Source organism: Atractosteus spatula, chromosome 8, assembly GCF_055471065.1.
Source record: "Atractosteus spatula isolate fAtrSpa1 chromosome 8, fAtrSpa1.hap1, whole genome shotgun sequence".
In the NCBI taxonomy this organism is placed as follows: domain Eukaryota; kingdom Metazoa; phylum Chordata; class Actinopteri; order Semionotiformes; family Lepisosteidae; genus Atractosteus; species Atractosteus spatula.
The window spans coordinates 24,035,283-24,053,697 of NC_142713.1; the positions used below are offsets into that span (position 1 = coordinate 24,035,283).

Below are 18,415 nucleotides of genomic sequence, written 5' to 3' on the forward strand. Positions count from 1 at the left end.
CTAATTACAGGTCTACTTTTTTTTCTCCCTGGAATTACTCTACAAAAAATACATATCAATCAAAATTATGTTTTTAGCTGTCTAAATATAGACTGAATTTGTTAGTTGTTAGTGTGTGTGTTAGTTTTGAATACTGGGAAAAAATAATGTGTGGTTTTGTTGTTGGACTAAGAATATAATTTAATGGCATCCCTTGTGCTTGTTGGCTCATTCCAGCCTTTAGGGTTCTAGGAAATTAAACTAGAGACAGAAAGAAAACACACATGATAAATTAGTCTAATCAATTTAACCAATTCTAAACTTAGAAAATGCATGTTTTATAAATGCATGTTTTAGACCACGGATGACAAACAAGAGAAGACAGGCACCAAATAATAACTCTTTTAAGTCACAAAATGTAAAAATGTCTGATTCAGTTATTGAAATGTATCCAGAAAATTGTCCTAAATTTGAAATTAATTAAGGATAAATTAATGGTTCATTTTTCTTTTACTTTTTTTTTCAAATTTAGTCCTAAAATAAATGAAATGATTGGGTCACTTGAACACATGAAACATGTTTTCAAGGTTCTTAAAAACTGATGGTTTTAAAGACCTTTCATTCATGGTCCACTAGTTACAAAACCTTCTCAGTTACAGAAAGAAGTTTTACGTTTTCATTACAATTAGATTACAACACTAATGAATTAAATTGGGGTTGGGTGGGTCAACATGTAAATGACTGTTCAGACCACCAGGAAAGTAGTTTAATGTTCCTATTCTAGATGATCAACAACACCAGGTCGGTATTACAGTACATCTTCAATGCATAGTAGTATACAATTCTTGGCATAAACACCATATTATGAATGAAGAGAATATTAATTACTATAGAGATTAAGATTCCTCTCATAACCAGTCATTTACAGTATAAAAGTTACTGTCAAAAGAGATGTAATTTAATTGAAATGTTGCAACCTTTAGAATACTCATGATTCATTAAATTCAGCAATCAATTTTTACCTTTTTTTGCTGTATTCTTTTAGTACATTGTTTGTCAGTATGTTTCACTACAGTTTTGCAAAAACACTCTGTATTCATTGTTTATGGTCTTTGTTTACGACCCAAGTACCACTGCAATTGGAAAGGAACTAGATTAGCATTAGAGACCATAAAAAAGAATTTTACCTCCTTATGTATGATGATAAAAAGATGAGATAAAAAAGATTTATCTGGGTTCCGGCACTCTTTTCACCCTGCAGCACATTGGAATACCCCTGGCTTTAGCTAAGTAAATCTTATCTCATGATCAAATGAGCCAATTTACAGTACTGTGATGTATCCAAAAAAGAAAGACTCAGTTAAAAAAGATGAAGACTGCTCATGAGATATAACTAATGTAGTACAGCTTCTACATGTTTGTTCAGAAATCTATTATAGTACTGTAATTCTTTTTATTTATTCAAGTTATTAATGAAGACTAGGTTTCAAACCTTTTGTCAGGCAACAATAATACCGTTGAGAGACTTTTGAATATGGCTAAATTAATTTTAAAGTTTTTTTCAGAAATCATGCAAATGAAAACAAGTATATACAGTGGTGTGAAAAAGTGTTTGCCCCCTTCCTGATTTCTTATTTTTTTGCATGTTTGTCACACTGAAATGTTTCAGATCATCAAACAAATCATCAAACAAATTGAAATATTAGACAAAGATAACAGACATCAATAGGAGACAGACATCATGATCCTACAGGAGACATGGTGTCGGGGAGACTTGGCTACCGACTGTCCCCCAGGCTACAAGGAGATCATGGTGCCCTCTGTCAAAAAACCCCAAATCACCCGGGGCAGAGACTCTGGGGGGATCATTGTGTGGTACAGAGCGGAGCTCAGTCACTCCATACAATTAGTAAAGAAAGAAGAGTCACGAGTTTGGCTTAAAATCAAAAGAAATACCATCTGTACAGAAAACGAGGTTTTCCTGTGTGCTGTCTACATCCCGCCCTCAGAATCCCCCTACTACAGTGAGGGAATTCTCCCCAGTCTCCACACGGAGATCGGTCACTTCCAGGGCCAGGGAAACGTGCTGCTCTATGGTGACCTCAACGCACGAACAGGCACACTGGCAGACTTCACCAGCACACAGGGAAACACTCACATATTCGGACAATCCCCTCTGTACCACACACCGGTCACCTCACACAGGTGCAGCCATGACACTACGGTCAACAGCACCGGGCGCGAGCTGCTGCAGCTCTGTCAAGGGCTGGGCCTGTACATCGTCAACGGCAGGACTAGAGGGGACTCTCTAGGCAGGTTCACCTACAGCTCAGCTCTGGGTAGCAGTGTGGTGGACTACGCCATCACCGACCTGGACCCCTCCTGTATCAGTGCCTTCACTGTCAGGCCACAAACTCCCCTCTCCGACCACAGCCAGATCACACTCTACATGAAGAGAGCACACCAGTACAGAGACACACGGACACAGCCCAGCCAGCTGTATGACCTCAACCAGGCGTACAGATGGGACACAGACAGCCTGGACAGATACCAAACTGCACTGGGCGATGACGAAATTCAGACACTGATGGACACATTCCTAAACACTCCGTATCAAACCAACAAATTAGGCATCAACTTGGCCACACAAAAACTAAATCACCTATTCCACAAACTAGCATCAAAATCTAAGCTAAAAACAACTAAATCAAAAAACTACCAAAAAACAAAAGCAAAAGAAAAGTGGTTTGATACGGAGTGCAAAAACATCAGAAATGCACTACGAAAAGTCTCAAATGAAAAACACAGACAACCACACAACACAGATCTGCGACTCAGGTACTGTGACATGGTAAAACTTTACAAACACACGCTGAAAAAGAAAAGAAACACATACATAGACAAACAACTTGCAGAAATTGAGGAGTCACTAAATCAGAACTGTTTCTGGGAGAAGTGGAACAACTTAAACAAATCAAAACCAGAAGAATTGGCCATCCAAAATGGAACAATCTGGCAAACATACTTTGAAAGTCTGTATGAAAAGCTCCCAAATACAAATCAATCAGACCAAAACACCATTTATGAAAAACTCAAAATTTTGGAATTGGCTATCAAAGACAACCAAAACCCCTTAGACTCCCCAATCACTGAGCAGGAGCTACTGGACAAACTCCAGGCCCTCAGACCACGCAAAGCCTGTGGCCATGATGGAGTCATAAATGAGATGCTGAGACACAGCAGCCCAAAGTTGCAACAAGCCCAGCTCAAACTCCTCAATCTCATCATGACAGCTGGATGTTTCCCCGAGGCCTGGAACCAAGGACTGATCACGCCCATCTATAAGAGTGGAAATAAACTCGATCCCAGCAACTACCGGGGCATCTGTGTGAACAGTAACCTGGGGAAGGTATTCTGCAGTATCCTGAATACACGAATACTGGCCTTCCTTACCGAACACAATGTCCTGAGTAAAAGTCAGATTGGCTTCTTGCCAGATCACCGCACATCTGATCACATTTACACCCTACACACACTGATAGACAAACACGTCCACCAAAAACACAAAGGAAAAATTTTTGCCTGCTTTGTCGATTTCAAAAAAGCATTTGACTCGATTTGGCATGAGAGATTGTTTTATAAACTACTCCAAAGCGGCATAGGGGGCAAAGTGTACGACATAATTAAATCAATGTATTCAGAGAGCAAATGTGCAGTGAAAATTGGAAACAAAAGGACTAAATTCTTCACCCAAGGCCGCGGGGTGAGACAGGGCTGCAGCCTGAGCCCAACACTGTTCAATATCTATATCAACGAATTAGCAGGAATGTTGGAGCAGTCTGCAGCTCCTGGTCTCACACTACACGACACAGAAATCAAGTTCCTGCTCTACGCAGATGACCTGGTCCTGCTGTCGCCCACAGAACAGGGGCTGCAGCAGAACCTGGCACTGCTGGAGCAGTACTGTCAGACCTGGGCACTGACAGTCAATCTGGACAAGACCAGAGTTATGGTTTTCCAGAAGAAAGCCAGACCTCAGGGAAACAGGTACAAATTCACACTGAACAACAACACATTGGAGCACACATCCAGCTACACATATCTCGGTCTCACCATCAGCTCTTCCGGGAGTTTTGACCTGGCAGTGAAGGCACTGAGGGAGAAGGCACTCAGGGCTTTCTACACAATAAGAAGGAGGCTCTTCAACATCAACCCACCAACAAGAATCTGGCTCCAAATACTTGAAAGTGTAATCCAACCCATTGCCCTATACGGCAGTGAAGTGTGGGGTCCCCTCACAGACCAGGATTACACCCAATGGGACAAACACCCCACAGAAACTCTGCACATGGAGATCTGTAGAAACATCCTCCGTGTGCAGAGAAGAACTCCTAACAACGGGTGCAGGGCCGAATTAGGCCAGTACCCACTATTGATAAACATACAGAAAAGAATATTCAAGTATTGGCTACACCTAAAAAACAGTGACCAAAATTCCTACCACCACAAAGCCCTGCTGAGCCAAGAGCTGAGCCCAAAACAGAGCCCCCTGAGCCAGCTGGTCCTGAGGCTCACCGACCTGAGCCACACCGACACTAACCAGCCTCAGGACAGCACTGCTAGAGCACCACAACCCAGACTCAACCACATCACAGCACAGATCAAACAGCAATATCTCACACACTGGGACACACACACACAGACACAACATAAACTGGAATGTTACAGAACCTTAAACAGACAATACACACTAGCTGAATATTTGACCAAAATAAAAAATAACAAACAGAAACAGACCCTGACGAAGTACAGGCTCAGTGACCACAACCTGGCCATAGAAACTGGGCGACACAGGCAGACCTGGCTGTCCAGAGAGGACAGGCTGTGCTCCCACTGCCAGCGGGGAGAAATAGAGACAGAGGTGCACTTCCTACTGCACTGTGACAGATACTCTGGGATTAGAGAAACATTCTTCCCGAAATTCAGAAATCTAATCCCAGAGTTCCCACACCTGCCAGAATCACAACGGGTCCCAATCCTACTGGGAGAGGGAGGAGGGAACTCAGTTGAACTGGCAGCCCAGTATGTGATCTCCTGTCACAGCCTGAGGAACAGTGAGTCTGTCTCCCAATAATGCTCCAGCCGCCTACAGAATATGTCAATATTGTATAATATGTCTTTGTTGTAAATGTCTGTAATATGTCTGTAGATTTTATTTTACTTCTATTTTTGTTTTGTTTCATGTAAATATCATTACTTTCATTTGCTTTGGCAACACTGATTGTACCCATCGGTCATGCTAATAAAGCACCTTGAATTGAATTGAATTGAATTGATAACATAAGTAAACACAAAATGCAGTTTTTAAATGAAGGTTTTTATTATTAAGGGGGAAAAAAAATCCAAACCTACATGGCCCTGTGTGAAAAAGTGATTGCCCCCTAAACCTAATAACTGGTTGGGCCACCCTTAGCAGCAACAACTGCAATCAAGCGTTTGTGATAACTGGCAATGAGTCTTTTACAGCGCTGTGATAACACTCTCTAATCTATTTTATGGTATGATGTATTGTCATCATGGTGTACTGAGGAAAGATTGCATGAAACTGCTAAATGAGATGCACTATAAAAGTGTTGGATACTGTATTTCTTGAAAGTGGAAATTAAAGATAACTTTGACTTCTCATGTCATCAATTTTAGATTGAAAAAGCTAAGGTAATCAGTTGCACTGGATTACTTTTCACTACTTCAATTACCATTTTAAAAATCTCAAACTTTGTTCCAATCACTGTACAGAAATGTGTGATACTTAAGGCAAACTAAGAGATAGATCGGTGTCTGTCTATCTGTGTTCAAGTTTACACATCTGAAATTCCATGGAGCAAAGTGGGTTATTGTAATAACATAAATGATGTGTAAAAATGAAGAATTAAATCTAAAATGCCACCAGGTGTGTAAATATGAAGTTTAATGGAGTCATCAAGACTTGTTGGCTGAGGGGAATGACAGAAGAATGACTCTAACAGGAGAAGTAAAAATAGTGTTTAATAGTGTGTAAGTAAATAACAAGGTCAAAACAAATGGATCCATGGCCCACAATGCCACAGATGATAACTATCTGTCCTTTGTCTAATAATCTGGAATATTCCTGTGCTGAGTAAAGCCAAAACAATTTGTTACATTTCAATATTCTTCCAAAAAAGAACAATACTGAGAGTAGCTATGCATTACAAAATTTAAAATTTAACTCTATGTAAAATTAAGCACCTGAATGATAAATAAGTTGCATTTTTTTCAGAAGGAATTTATACAGTATATGCACTGTTGCTAGAGGCAATTTAGAAACAAACTAAACATTGGAGTGATCTAAAAACTGATATAGAGAAGAAAATTATGTGATTCAGACAGTGAGATGGCTACAATTCATGAAGCTCCTTCCCCACAATAATTAACTATATAGCGTATTTAAAGGTGGCTTCTCAAAGTGCTCTACAGAACGACAACAATGATAACAAAACACAGAAGATCTGCAAAATAAGAATACACAATGAGAGGAGACAGTAGATGGGGATACTGAATACAGTAGGAGCAAAGGGCTAAAGAACAGAACCAGTTAATTAAAGGCTGTTCTAAAGAAGGTTTTGAGTCTAGATTTTAGGATAGAGTTCTAGACTTTTGGGGCATAACACTCATAGAGTGTAGACGGGCTTGGGGGAAATATAGGAGATCAGAATTAGAAGAGCAAAGGTTGCAAGGTGGAGAGTAGGACGATTGTAGCTCAGACAAGTACTGTGCTGCCAAGCCATGAAGAGCCTTATAGGTGAGCATGAAGTCGACATTTAACTTGACAGGGAGCCAGTGCAAGGACTCCAGGATAGGAGTAATGTGATTACATGCACTAGACCTAGTCAGGAATCTGGCTGCCGAACCAGAATTACTTTCCATCCTGCATTCATAAATCTTTTACTGCCTTGCTTAAACCTGTTGGCCCTGAAAAAGAAAGTGGCTTGATCTTTTTGCACTATATCTCATGAAAGGTGTTTTGAATAATTAACAACACAATAGAAGTTGGCACCAGTCATGGAGTGGTCTTTGGTAGCAATACTATCTGCAACATGATTTTAACAATGTTGTTTGTATAAAGCTCTCAATCAACCCAACACAGCATGATTTTAACAATGTTGTTTGTATAAGGCTCTGAATCAGCCAAAAACAGCATGATTTTAACAATGTTGTTTGTATAAGGCTCTGAATCAGTTCAACAAAGTGATGTGAGAACTACAACAGGTTTTTCAGTTCTCACACCAGAACTATGGAAAAATGTCTGTGTTTCATGCAGTTAAGGCATGCCTATGTTAAAAAGAAAAGAGTGTAACTGCATGGAGGCTCCACAGGAGCGTTTGGATCTGGAATGTCCAACAGACTGCATAGGGAGAGGATTTTTTGTACTGTATATCCTGTAGTGCACAGGGGTCTCACATGGAGGAGATAAATTCTTGTATGAGTCTCCATCAGAGTCGTTTCTGTCATGTTTGACAAGTGTGGGACCCAGACGATTATCAAGCAAGGCCCTTTTCTCTGATCTGTCCCACATGGAATCCATTCCTACTCTGGACATTTAGGGAGATCCTACTTGTCTGTGATAGATAAGGGCCCAGTTTGTGATATGTTGATCACTGTCTAGCTTTTTGTTGGAGCTACAGATGGTGATTAGTGTCTTTGTTTCTGTGTCGTGGGAGTTTTCGGAGGTTTTAGTATCTCTTTTTGTTCTCCACAGTGTTACAGGAGGGAGTTGTCCTGCCCTGTCTTCTGTCAGTTAGAATTCTTTGAATGGGAACAGTTTTTATTCTTGTGTGGTGGCCTGAGTGACAGAACTACAATACAGAAAATTGTGTACAGAAAATGTAATATAAAAATAATATAGAAAATGTATACGACAATATAGTTGTATACAGAAATCCAACTCTGGTTGTATACAGAAATCCAACTCTGGTTTTATTTACTGCATTTCTTGTTCTGCTTTGATTCTTCCACGACTGTATTGCATTTTTTGTTCTGACCTTTGAGTATTAATATTTGAATCTTAAGTCAAATCTTAATTTAGTGTCCTGGAGTGTTTGTTGTCTGAATTGCCCTAATTAGCATGTAATTGGACTTGATATTTTGTGCAGAGAGAAAAAAAGTAGGTGTTTCCATGGGGTCAGAGAAAGGGACTGTGCAGTCTTAAGAGATAGAGTCTGGAACTTCAATGCACCATTCAATTTACCATCAGCTTCTTCTTTTAGTTCATTCAGATTCTTTGGACTCTTACCTACTTTGCTGTAGGTTGGGTTGTGCTGAGGGGATGATTTTGCCACCCACAGGAGGGGAAGGGAGGAGGAAATTAATTTTGCGTGATAGGACATGAGGACACATGGGATAGAGTGGGGTTGTGTTGGTGTTACAGTGTTGCATTTTTAGTGTTCTTCCACAAAATTAAAAACTTTAATTAACAAAATACTAAAACAATACAGCAGGTATGGACAGTGTTCTCACAGTTAAATCAATGTACACCTATCAGCCCATGCCCTCTACCACATGTACAGTATTTCTCTAAACAAAGGTTGCAAGAGGAGGAACCTGATTTGGCAAAATGGTGTCAATTTTTATGATGATGTTTCACTGTTTCTGGTTTGGAGTTTGGACATTTCTCATTAATAATGCGATTTCATAATAAGCTCTTTTTGGTCAGGGTGAATCTTAAATATTGTTATTTTAATAGCTTTTTAGCTTTTCCAGAATCAGAGCTACTACTACAGTACATGTGTTAATATATAATGAAACATTAAAAAAGACTGTGCAAACTTATTTTGATCAATTCGATTTGATCAATGGCAGTGTATTTAGGCAGAGCAGAATACCTACAGTAGTTATCCAAAAAGAACTGATGTCACCATTTAGCTGCATCATGTATTTAAAGTTGTAGCCAGACACCTATGCCGATATAGAATGCATAATACACCTAATATACAAACATAAATGTTTACTTATGATTTTTTGATTAATTAATTTAATTAAGTAACTTCAGTTAGAATTAGATATAGAAAACCTTGTGGTGATTAAGAACTGGGTTTTAGAGCTCTTTGTAAAAATTCTCAAACAGTAATGTGCAGTACATTGGTTACTGCTTTTGAAGACCCTAACTTTAATTCCTTTCTGAAATTCTCAAAATGTTCATATGTGATTAGCATTCATGGGAGTGAAATTAGAATCTGATCATTTGCATACCCTAAGGGAGGAAAGAATAGATAATGACTATATGCAATTTTTTAACACATTGACCTTTCTGACATAGTTAAAATGAATTGTTTACCTATTTGATATAAATCAAAACTTTATGAGTCTGTTCTGAAATTTCAGTAAGTTTGATTCTCTTATTACTTGCTATGTATTTTATATGGGATTTTTAAACCTCACCTTTGTATGAGACATTTTTTGTATTCAAATTTCAAACTTTTTTTTACACCTAGTGTTATGATTGTAGTTCTGTTTCTATTTGGAATTTGATCATGAAAGCCAGCAGGCATCCATGGCTTCAAAGCCACACAGCACTACTCCCGAGACAGTGGGGAATTCCCTATACCAAAGGCCAGGCCTCCTGCCATGGGTGAATTCAACACCATCCAGGTTCCACTAGGGTGATGTTACCATTCAGAACAAGATCAGTGCCAAATGCACTACACTACTATTACACTAGCTGAATAATGATTGTCATCATGTCCTTATAACTGTGAAAACTTTTGCAGAATGCAAGAATTTGATAACTGTAAAAAATAATTCAAATTCACCTACAAGATGGAAATGAGGTGTCATGCTTTTAAATTCCTAGAATGCTCTTTCATAAGTCTTAACCAATGGCCACTGAATAATCAAATACAATCCATTTTCATTTAATAGGATGTTTACAGAGTTATTTTCTGTTTTGGAGTCTGAGTTTATAAAATTTCCTTTTCAAAGAATGTTACCAGAAGTACTGTACAAACTGTAACATTTTCCCTCATTATAACATAAGTGAGCCTGTTCTCCATGTGTCTTTAAGAAAACTAACTTCACCAGCACTCAGGATTGCTTTGGGTTTAATACTCCTCATAAAAACGACTGTATTTTTTCCACAGGATCAGATGTGTTGCACAGAAATAATCAAGGACTTACTGCATTCGACTACATTCATAATTATGATGAATGGATCACGAGTGGATTGTTCACGGAAGAAATAAAAGCACTATTAAAAGGTACCAATACAGTAATATACAGTAGAAGAAACTGCAGTATTATAGGATGGTTCAAGAAAAAAGCATCTTACTGTATAGCATAAAAAGGGAGAAAAAAGAGAAGAAGTAAGATAAAAGCATAACTATGATGTACTGTAAGCAACTGGTGCATACAATTCACTGATGGATGATATTTCCATATGTTCACAGTTCTGATTCAGACATTACATGACATTTTAGAACAAAACATTAACTCTTATCTTAATAACATAAGTCGTTTATGTCTTCAAATGAATTATGCATCATCTGGAGAAAAAAGACAGATACTGTACTGTTTTTATCTTTATTATGTAGAATAAAACGTTAGGATAATATTAATATATTTTCTGTGAAATTAATTTACAACATCCTGTAGCTATACAATGTAACTAATGACCTACTATTGAATACCAGTTTTCTGCTTTAAAAGACAGACATTAAGACAGTTTTTATTCAATGTTAGAAATTTGCCATTTTGTACAATTTACAGTATATTCTTTATTAGAGCTCACTATGAAATGCGTTTTGTATAATACAGACACAAAAAATACTGATTGAGAAATTTATACATTATTATATACATTTATACAAGTATGTTGTATACAAGAACCTTGTTCTGTTTTAGAATACAGTAAGTGCACCGAAGCTTTGAAATTCTGGATCAAACTGATCATCTTGAAAATGATCAAAAAAATCTGAGAACCATCAGACAATAAACAAAAAATAGTTTTACTTTTGTTCTTTAAAGAATTCTGTTTTGTCTCCTTGTTAGCAAATCTTCCTTCTTTTATTAAACAGGTGTGGCACTCGGAATATGAAATGTGTGGCTGCCAATTTCTCCTTTAGGTCCTTCACTGTTTTATGTATTTACTTTTAAACTTTTAAACGAATGTTTGTATGTTTATATATATCAAATATATATGTACTGTATAGCTTTCCTGTAGTGCTGTATTAGTGTGAGGCCTGTAATCAAACACTGTGTTTTGCTTACCACTGTCAGGACAGATACAGTACTTTTGGACATTAACATACTGTTGCCACCTAGGCTCAGCAGGTTAACTATAAAAACAACACTACAATGTAAGAATGTACATATGAGGCTAGAATTCAGTGTTTTGATGTCTCCCCACTCTGTGACACCCTGGGACACACCAGCATTCCACCTGATCTTCTCTGTGTCCCCTGAGCACAGTGTTTCCCCCACAAAATTCACCTGGCAGTAGGTTTAGCTTATTTGCCAAGTTCAGGTTCTCCTCATGGTCAGCGCAGTTCTCCATCCCTAGAAGAAGAGGGAAGTACTGCTGCTGCTTCTGTTCTCCATAGTGACTGTATTTTACTAAGGGTGGTACTCAGGCTCTGATGCCCTGTAACAATGTTTCTGAGGCCATCTGACAGCTCTTTGAAGCTATGGTATAGTAACAGGCTGTGCAGACACAACTAGTACAGTGCCAGTCTCCCATGATGTTTTGTAGCCTGACTATGGTCTTCAGCTCAAAGATCTTGGAAATATTGTCTCTCTGACCATCCAGCATTTTAAGACCTGTACCCCGTCTAAACCTTGAGGAGTTCAGTGCCAGTCCACCAGGTTCCAGAGCAGAGTTTCTGAATAGAAATAGGGAATTTCTGAACTACTTGGTAGTTTCTTCAATGACAGCTTTAGAACACATATTCCTTCTTGTTGGTAATATCTTGCCATTTAAAGAGAACATGGAGTTATGTCCATAACCTAAGTTCCCTGAAATAGAAACATTTTCACAGCACATACTGTATGGGTCGAAGCTTTTATGTTGAAAACAGTTGGAGGTCTACCTTGAGCACTGGGATATGCTGTAAAGGGGCTATAATAAGTGAAACCTTCAGTATTCAGGTTAATTCACTGCATTAACATTTTTTATGGCAATGTTTCAGTTTCAATAGTAGCATTTCAGTAGACAAATGTATTGCAAAATTGTTATTTGTATTGAGATGCAAATCAGTTACCATTAATAGTGTTAAATGTAGTCTCATAATCAAATAAATCTACTATCCCTCATAATGGATACTTGTAGTTTGGGCAAATTTTTCAATATTTTGCTTTAGATATATTTTTTGAATAATAAATAATTCATTGATTTTTGCAGCATATGACCTTAAGCGGACCCGCTCACTTGTAAGAGGCATCAGCAGAAAGTTACACCTGGAGGACTCAAAGCCACGCAGTTTCTGGATCAATTAAAAGGCCTCCCAGGTGCCTACCTGCTGGGTCAAATCACAGCCCCAGCTCCTTTGTCTAACAGCTGATTCTGTTACACCAGAAGATGGACAAGAGATCAGAGCAATCAGACTGTAACAGATTTCAGTCAAGCAGCTTTTTAAGATTCTCTGTGGTCATGAAACAAAATATTTAAGCTAATCATTTTACCAGTTCCTTATCCAGAAAGCGTCTAAAAGATTTCAATGCTTCAGTACCTAAAAAAGAAATATAAAACTGGTTAATCATCAAGACATAATTACATTGTACTCAAAAATACATATATTTTTTATTATTTAAAATTGACATGTAAAAGTAAAAAATAATTAATTATATGGAGTAAACTGAAGGAAATGATCATTGTTGTCTATTTGAAAATAATATCAATTTGTTGCTGAATGTAGAAATACTGTATGTTTCCTTTTAAATATACTGTGTAAATGGTTTCTGTTACTGCATTCAGATGTACAGTATCATCCCGTCTGGTCTGAGTGTGGACACTCAAAGTAATGCTAAGCACTTTAGGCAGCAAAATCGGAAAAAAAAAGAAATCGTATCTGTAATACAAATAATACATTTATAAAATTCCACTTATACAGTAGATTATCCTGGTCACTTCATAAAGCTGTGCTGTTCAGTAGAGTGGTAGTTGTATTTCAAAAACCACATGGTGTTTGCAGAACACTTCCAGTAAGTGATACTGTAAACATGTGGCAAAAAGGTTTTGTTGTCTGATGAGACAAAATTGGAACTTTCTAATGTAAATGAAAAGATTTACATCTGATGGTAACTCAGCACAGGGCATCACTCAGTCAGCACCATCCCTACTGTCAAGCATGGTGATGGCAGCATTATGTTATGGGGCTGGAATTTATCAGCAGAGATTGGGAGACCTGACATCACAGCAGGGGGGGAGATTTGGAGCAACATACAGGAGGCAAACCTGCTTCAGTTTGCTGAAGACCTAAAACTTGGAACATTTCATCTTTCAGCATGAAAATGACTCAAAGCACAAGGACAAATGACTTAACAAGTAGAAAGTGAATGTCCTTGAATGGCCTAGTCAAGGATTAAATCCAAAAGAAAAGACAAATTTCAGAATTTAAAACTTGCGTTCCATCAATTCTACATAACCAAAGTTGTGCAAAGAGCAATGGGTTTTGCAAAGAAGAATGGATTAAAATTGCATGATGTAGAAAGCGGAAAGAAACGTATTAAAAAAGACTCACAACTCGAATTGCTGCCAAAGGTGCTTCCACCAAATATTGACTCAAAATTGACCAAATTTTTCCATTAACACATTTAAGCTTTTGTTTATTTTTGCATTTTTCTTTTTCACCAATAAAATTGTTGAATTTAAGCAATCATGTTTTGATGAAAAAAAACATTAATTTAAAAATGTGTGGACATCATTTGCTCTTCTACAAAATAGGACACCATTACAAGGGGGTGGATATATTTGCAAGGCAGTGTAAATACATTCTTCTAATTGTCTGTAGGTAGGTATTATTACATTATATTGCACCATTATTTTCTTGTCTATAATCAATTGATATAAAGTACAGTATTTCAGTACTGTCGATATCTAACAGTAGACATTAATGTTCTTATTGACATTATACTTGACACTGTTCCTTTGGGCACAAATGCACTAACAAAATAATAGACTAGATTAGATATGGAAAGAGTTTAATTGATGATATTCTCAAAATCTTTTTTGTTGCTTGTTTTGTAATGCAGTATTTCTTGTGAGAATATCACTGGGGAAATATCATGCTGAAAAATCCCTGAAAATATATTTGGAGCTACTGTATATGCAAACAAACACATCAGGACCAGTATAAAAATAATGATTAGAAACAAAACTCCACGCTATATAAACCATCATAGTAATGTGTTTTCTCTCCAGGTATTGTAACCTATTGGGGATGCCTTAATCAATGTAATCTATTAAAACGAAAAATAATAGTGCTTTCAGCAGAAAAAAGAGCCAGAGAGCATCCCAAGGAAATTATGGTTGCCACTAGATTTCTTATTTCCCTTTATTGTTATTTTTATCCATCCATGTTTTAACAGCTTTATGCAACACAGGGCTACGGGGAGCTGGGGCCTATCCCAGCAAGTAAGATATACCCTAGACGGGAATTCAGTACATCACAGGGCACACACAGACACAAACATGCACATACTCGGGCCTATTTTCCCAGAATCCAGTTAACCCACCAGTATGTTTTTGGACTGTGGGAGTAAACTGGAGCACCCGGCAAAAAACCCACATGAACAAGGGGAGAATATATAAACTCCACACGGACAGCACTCTAGGTCCAGAATTGATTTGTATTGAAAGAATTGAAAGGTATTGTTACCTTTGACCGGCCAAATTGTTAATGCATAAGTGTAAGTTTCTGATGTGTCTTGTAGCAGATTTCTGTCTGTGTTAAGAGTTAAGCCACTGTGAAATAAATGCTTTAAGCTAGTCTTGAAATATTTGTAATAATAAGAGAAATAGTGATGCAAACTGAAATCGTGGGTGAATTTCACTTACCAATGTGAATGCAAAAATTGCCAGCAGGATGAAGTAGTGCACTTTACACCTTTAAAGAACTAGTCCCTGTTTTACTGAGCAAAAATGTCATTTAGAGATAACAGCAAATAAATTGCATCCAACAGCTTTGATTCCTTCGATTTCTTCTATTTAATGTCTTACTATTGTTTTTAGGCCTTCCTCAAGTAACTTGTGGCCTCTCTCTCACAATTTTAAAAAAAGAGACTGGTTTCTGAACAGGTATCTCACATTTTGATTTAACTGGGAACCTTAAGAGTTGGAAATACAGTATCTGACAGAATTGCATTGTATCACTTATATTAAGGCACATGTGAATTAATCATTATCATACTTTTTTAAATTACTCAAACGAGCCAATCAAGTCATTCTTTTCTGAAGGACGTAACCTCAGAGGTTACTTCAAGAAGTTTTTCAGACCTGCATTGTTGATAAGTTAAGAGAGGTAATTGAGAAGTCTCAGTCCTTCATTTTTCTCTAGGGTGTGCTAAAAGCAGTGCTTCAGCTTTTACAATCCTGCAATAAGGCTTTTTCTTGTTTTGCACATAATGGAGATATGCCCTATAAAATGGTTGTTTTCATTTTAATCTTTATGACATTTTGATGTAGTCTAACAACTGCAGCTGAACTGTTAACTGAATTTTAATTGAATTACCCTATTTTCTAAAGAAAAGAAAATAAACTACATGTATGTCAGATACAGATTCAGAAGAATGTGCACCTGCTATGCCTACTGTATAAATTCATTCTGTTAACCTCTGACTAGATAATCTGCTTCGTTGTTGTATTATAAAAATGTTATTTGAGGCAATTCATAGCCCTTTATTTTTATGATTTAAAATCATGCAGTAAATCTGAATTAGAGAGTAAGGATTTCATTTACACTTGACATACACTGTACTGGTGTAATGAGGAAAAAAACAAATTAAATAACCTCCTAAACTGCCAAGAAGTAAAATAAAGCTGACAGAACTTTGATCAATTGGAAAGGCTGTAAATGGAAACACAGCACGGTGATGGTTATTCTGGTCCTTTGGTATGTCATACATTTAAGATATGTGTATTTGCATAGTAAAGATGCGTATTATAGACATTTGGAGACAGAATCCTGCATTGGGGAGATACGCATGCCAGGAACCTCTAAAGGATTAGGTAGTGGGGATATAAACTTTTCTAAGAAAAAAGTAGAGCCTGAGTATGTGCACCACAATTTATGATTGCTATAATACTTTTTGTTAGAAATTGTGCATTTAGCCACACATTAGTAAAATTCAAAATGAAAAGAAGTATACCTACTGTATATGTGATAGGGCTGGTTAAAATACTGTATATGTGAAATGCTTTCTTGGAAGATGTGCATGCTTTTGTTGAAGAATAAAATCAAGTTACAGGATACCATTCAAGCTTCTTCAACTTTCATTTCCAACTCTAAATACAGTGGGCTCTAATATGGTGTACTCTTTGCTGATTTTGCCATGTGCATTACTGGGGAACATTGATGCGTTAATATGATTATACAATAGTTTAATATTATTTAATTAATATATCATATTTACAGTAGATATATTTAATATATAATTTGTTCGATTTTATATACTATATTATTTTCAATGTGAACGTTACATGATGTAGTTTTTTGGATTTTTTGTTTAGTCTGGAAGAAAATCGTAAGTAAAATATTAATTACCGGCAATGAAAATTACATAAAAAGGAGACTTAGAGGAGACAACGTTAGACGTATATACAATACATTAGAAATAACGCAACCATAAACTCATAATACAGTATATCTCTGATCTTTTTTTATCATTCACTTTAAAAGGGAAAACGGAAACACTTCAGTGTGCGTTAAATTAGGATTTAAAACGATCAGAAAAAATTCAATTTAATCCATACATACCTTTATTACAGTATGTAGAATACTGTGTTTTAATAATAATTCTTTAGAAACTATTGTTTCTTAATCACAAAGATTTGCAATTTATTGTACTCGATCCACAACCCTGTCTATTGAGTACTGAAAGCACAGCCGTGGTGACGCCCTATACGAAATCAGCTTGGTCTCAAGGTGTGACGTCCGTCCCTAGCATCCTGATGCTCTACTCAGAGCTCTCTGCATCACCATTAACCCAATTATTCAACACCTGGTCGCAGCCAAGTGTTCATAGGGAGTAACCGTATGAGATGAGGTACAGTTAAAGTTCCCAAATGATGCTTAGTTCATACTCTTTGGCTTTTTTTTTGTAGTACAAACATTTCACCAATGCGGAATCAAAAGCGCTGTATAGTAAACCACATATCAAAGGAAATCTAAACCTAATTGGGAGAGCAGACGTGATTACTTCAGAATTTATTTAGAGACTGGTGGAAACCATTGTTTCAACGGGGGAGGACAGGAAAGATAGGTGGGCAGGTATTTTAATCGGAATTTTTATGAATGCCGGTGTTCAGATGATGAAGTATGAAATACTATAAAACTGTGTACTGACATTACGCCCTTCTATCATTGATAAGATAGCAATATAATACTGGAAAATCCACGTTTCATTTCTGCTATAACATTGCATTGACTAAATCACTATATAGAAAGTATAAATAAAAAAAAATCAGTCACCAGACATACTATCCGAATCCTGCCAGTCAGAAATACCACATCTGGTGTACATGCTGTCTAATATTTGTACATCTCATAATCAACTGCACATGTGAAAAATAACTGCGAGTGAGGCATACAAAACCTTAATGGCAAATAATAAAAGCTAATTTTATGATGTGCAAGATTTTATTTGATAAAATGCAATACGTTTTCCCGATGCTTCACAAAATTCACGGCTGCAACTTTAAGATCCATCTCCCCTCCTTCGGCACAAACAATGGTCTATACCCAGCTCTGCTTCCTAAAGCAGAAATTGTAACATGCCATTTTTTTAGCAATGGACATTTTTTGATAAAATGGCATCGATAAGCTGGTCAATATTAAGTTTTTAAAAATGCCAGCTGTGGATTTCGAGTTTGCGTATCCCCAGATTATTGTCTTTTACATCGTTGCGAATTTCTAGTGAAGGTTTCTTGCTGGATTGGGTACAAATGATCCTGGAGTGGGCAACTGTGTGATTCCATTAGCTCACGGAGACTGCGGTTGTCATTGATCTATTGAGGGAGCGGACGTTGAAGAATATATTGTAAGTATGAGTGAATAGTATTTCCAAAACAGTGAAAATATTTCTTTTGATTTTCTTCCACACAACCCAGTCTTTATTTCTGAAACCCTTCCCATGCAAGGTATCTCCAAGGTGATCAGTAAGACCGCTTGCACAGTGGTAAGGAAACTTCTTACAGATGTGCAAGGTAGTG

The 18,415-nt window shown here is 37.1% G+C and overlaps 1 protein-coding gene across 1 annotated transcript in view; it reads left to right on the forward strand.

Moving 5' to 3' along the window:
* Window positions 1-12,483, forward strand: part of LOC148829307 (uncharacterized) — a gene marked incomplete at its 5' end in the record, with an annotated part of 111,831 nt that extends 99,348 nt beyond the window's left edge. The window contains 2 exons of the mRNA XM_088922641.1: window positions 10,134-10,250; window positions 12,389-12,483. Coding sequence (XP_088778767.1) covers window positions 10,134-10,250; window positions 12,389-12,483 — 212 coding nt within the window. The remainder of the gene's footprint in view (window positions 1-10,133; window positions 10,251-12,388) is intronic.
* Between the last annotated feature and the right edge of the window lie 5,932 nt (window positions 12,484-18,415).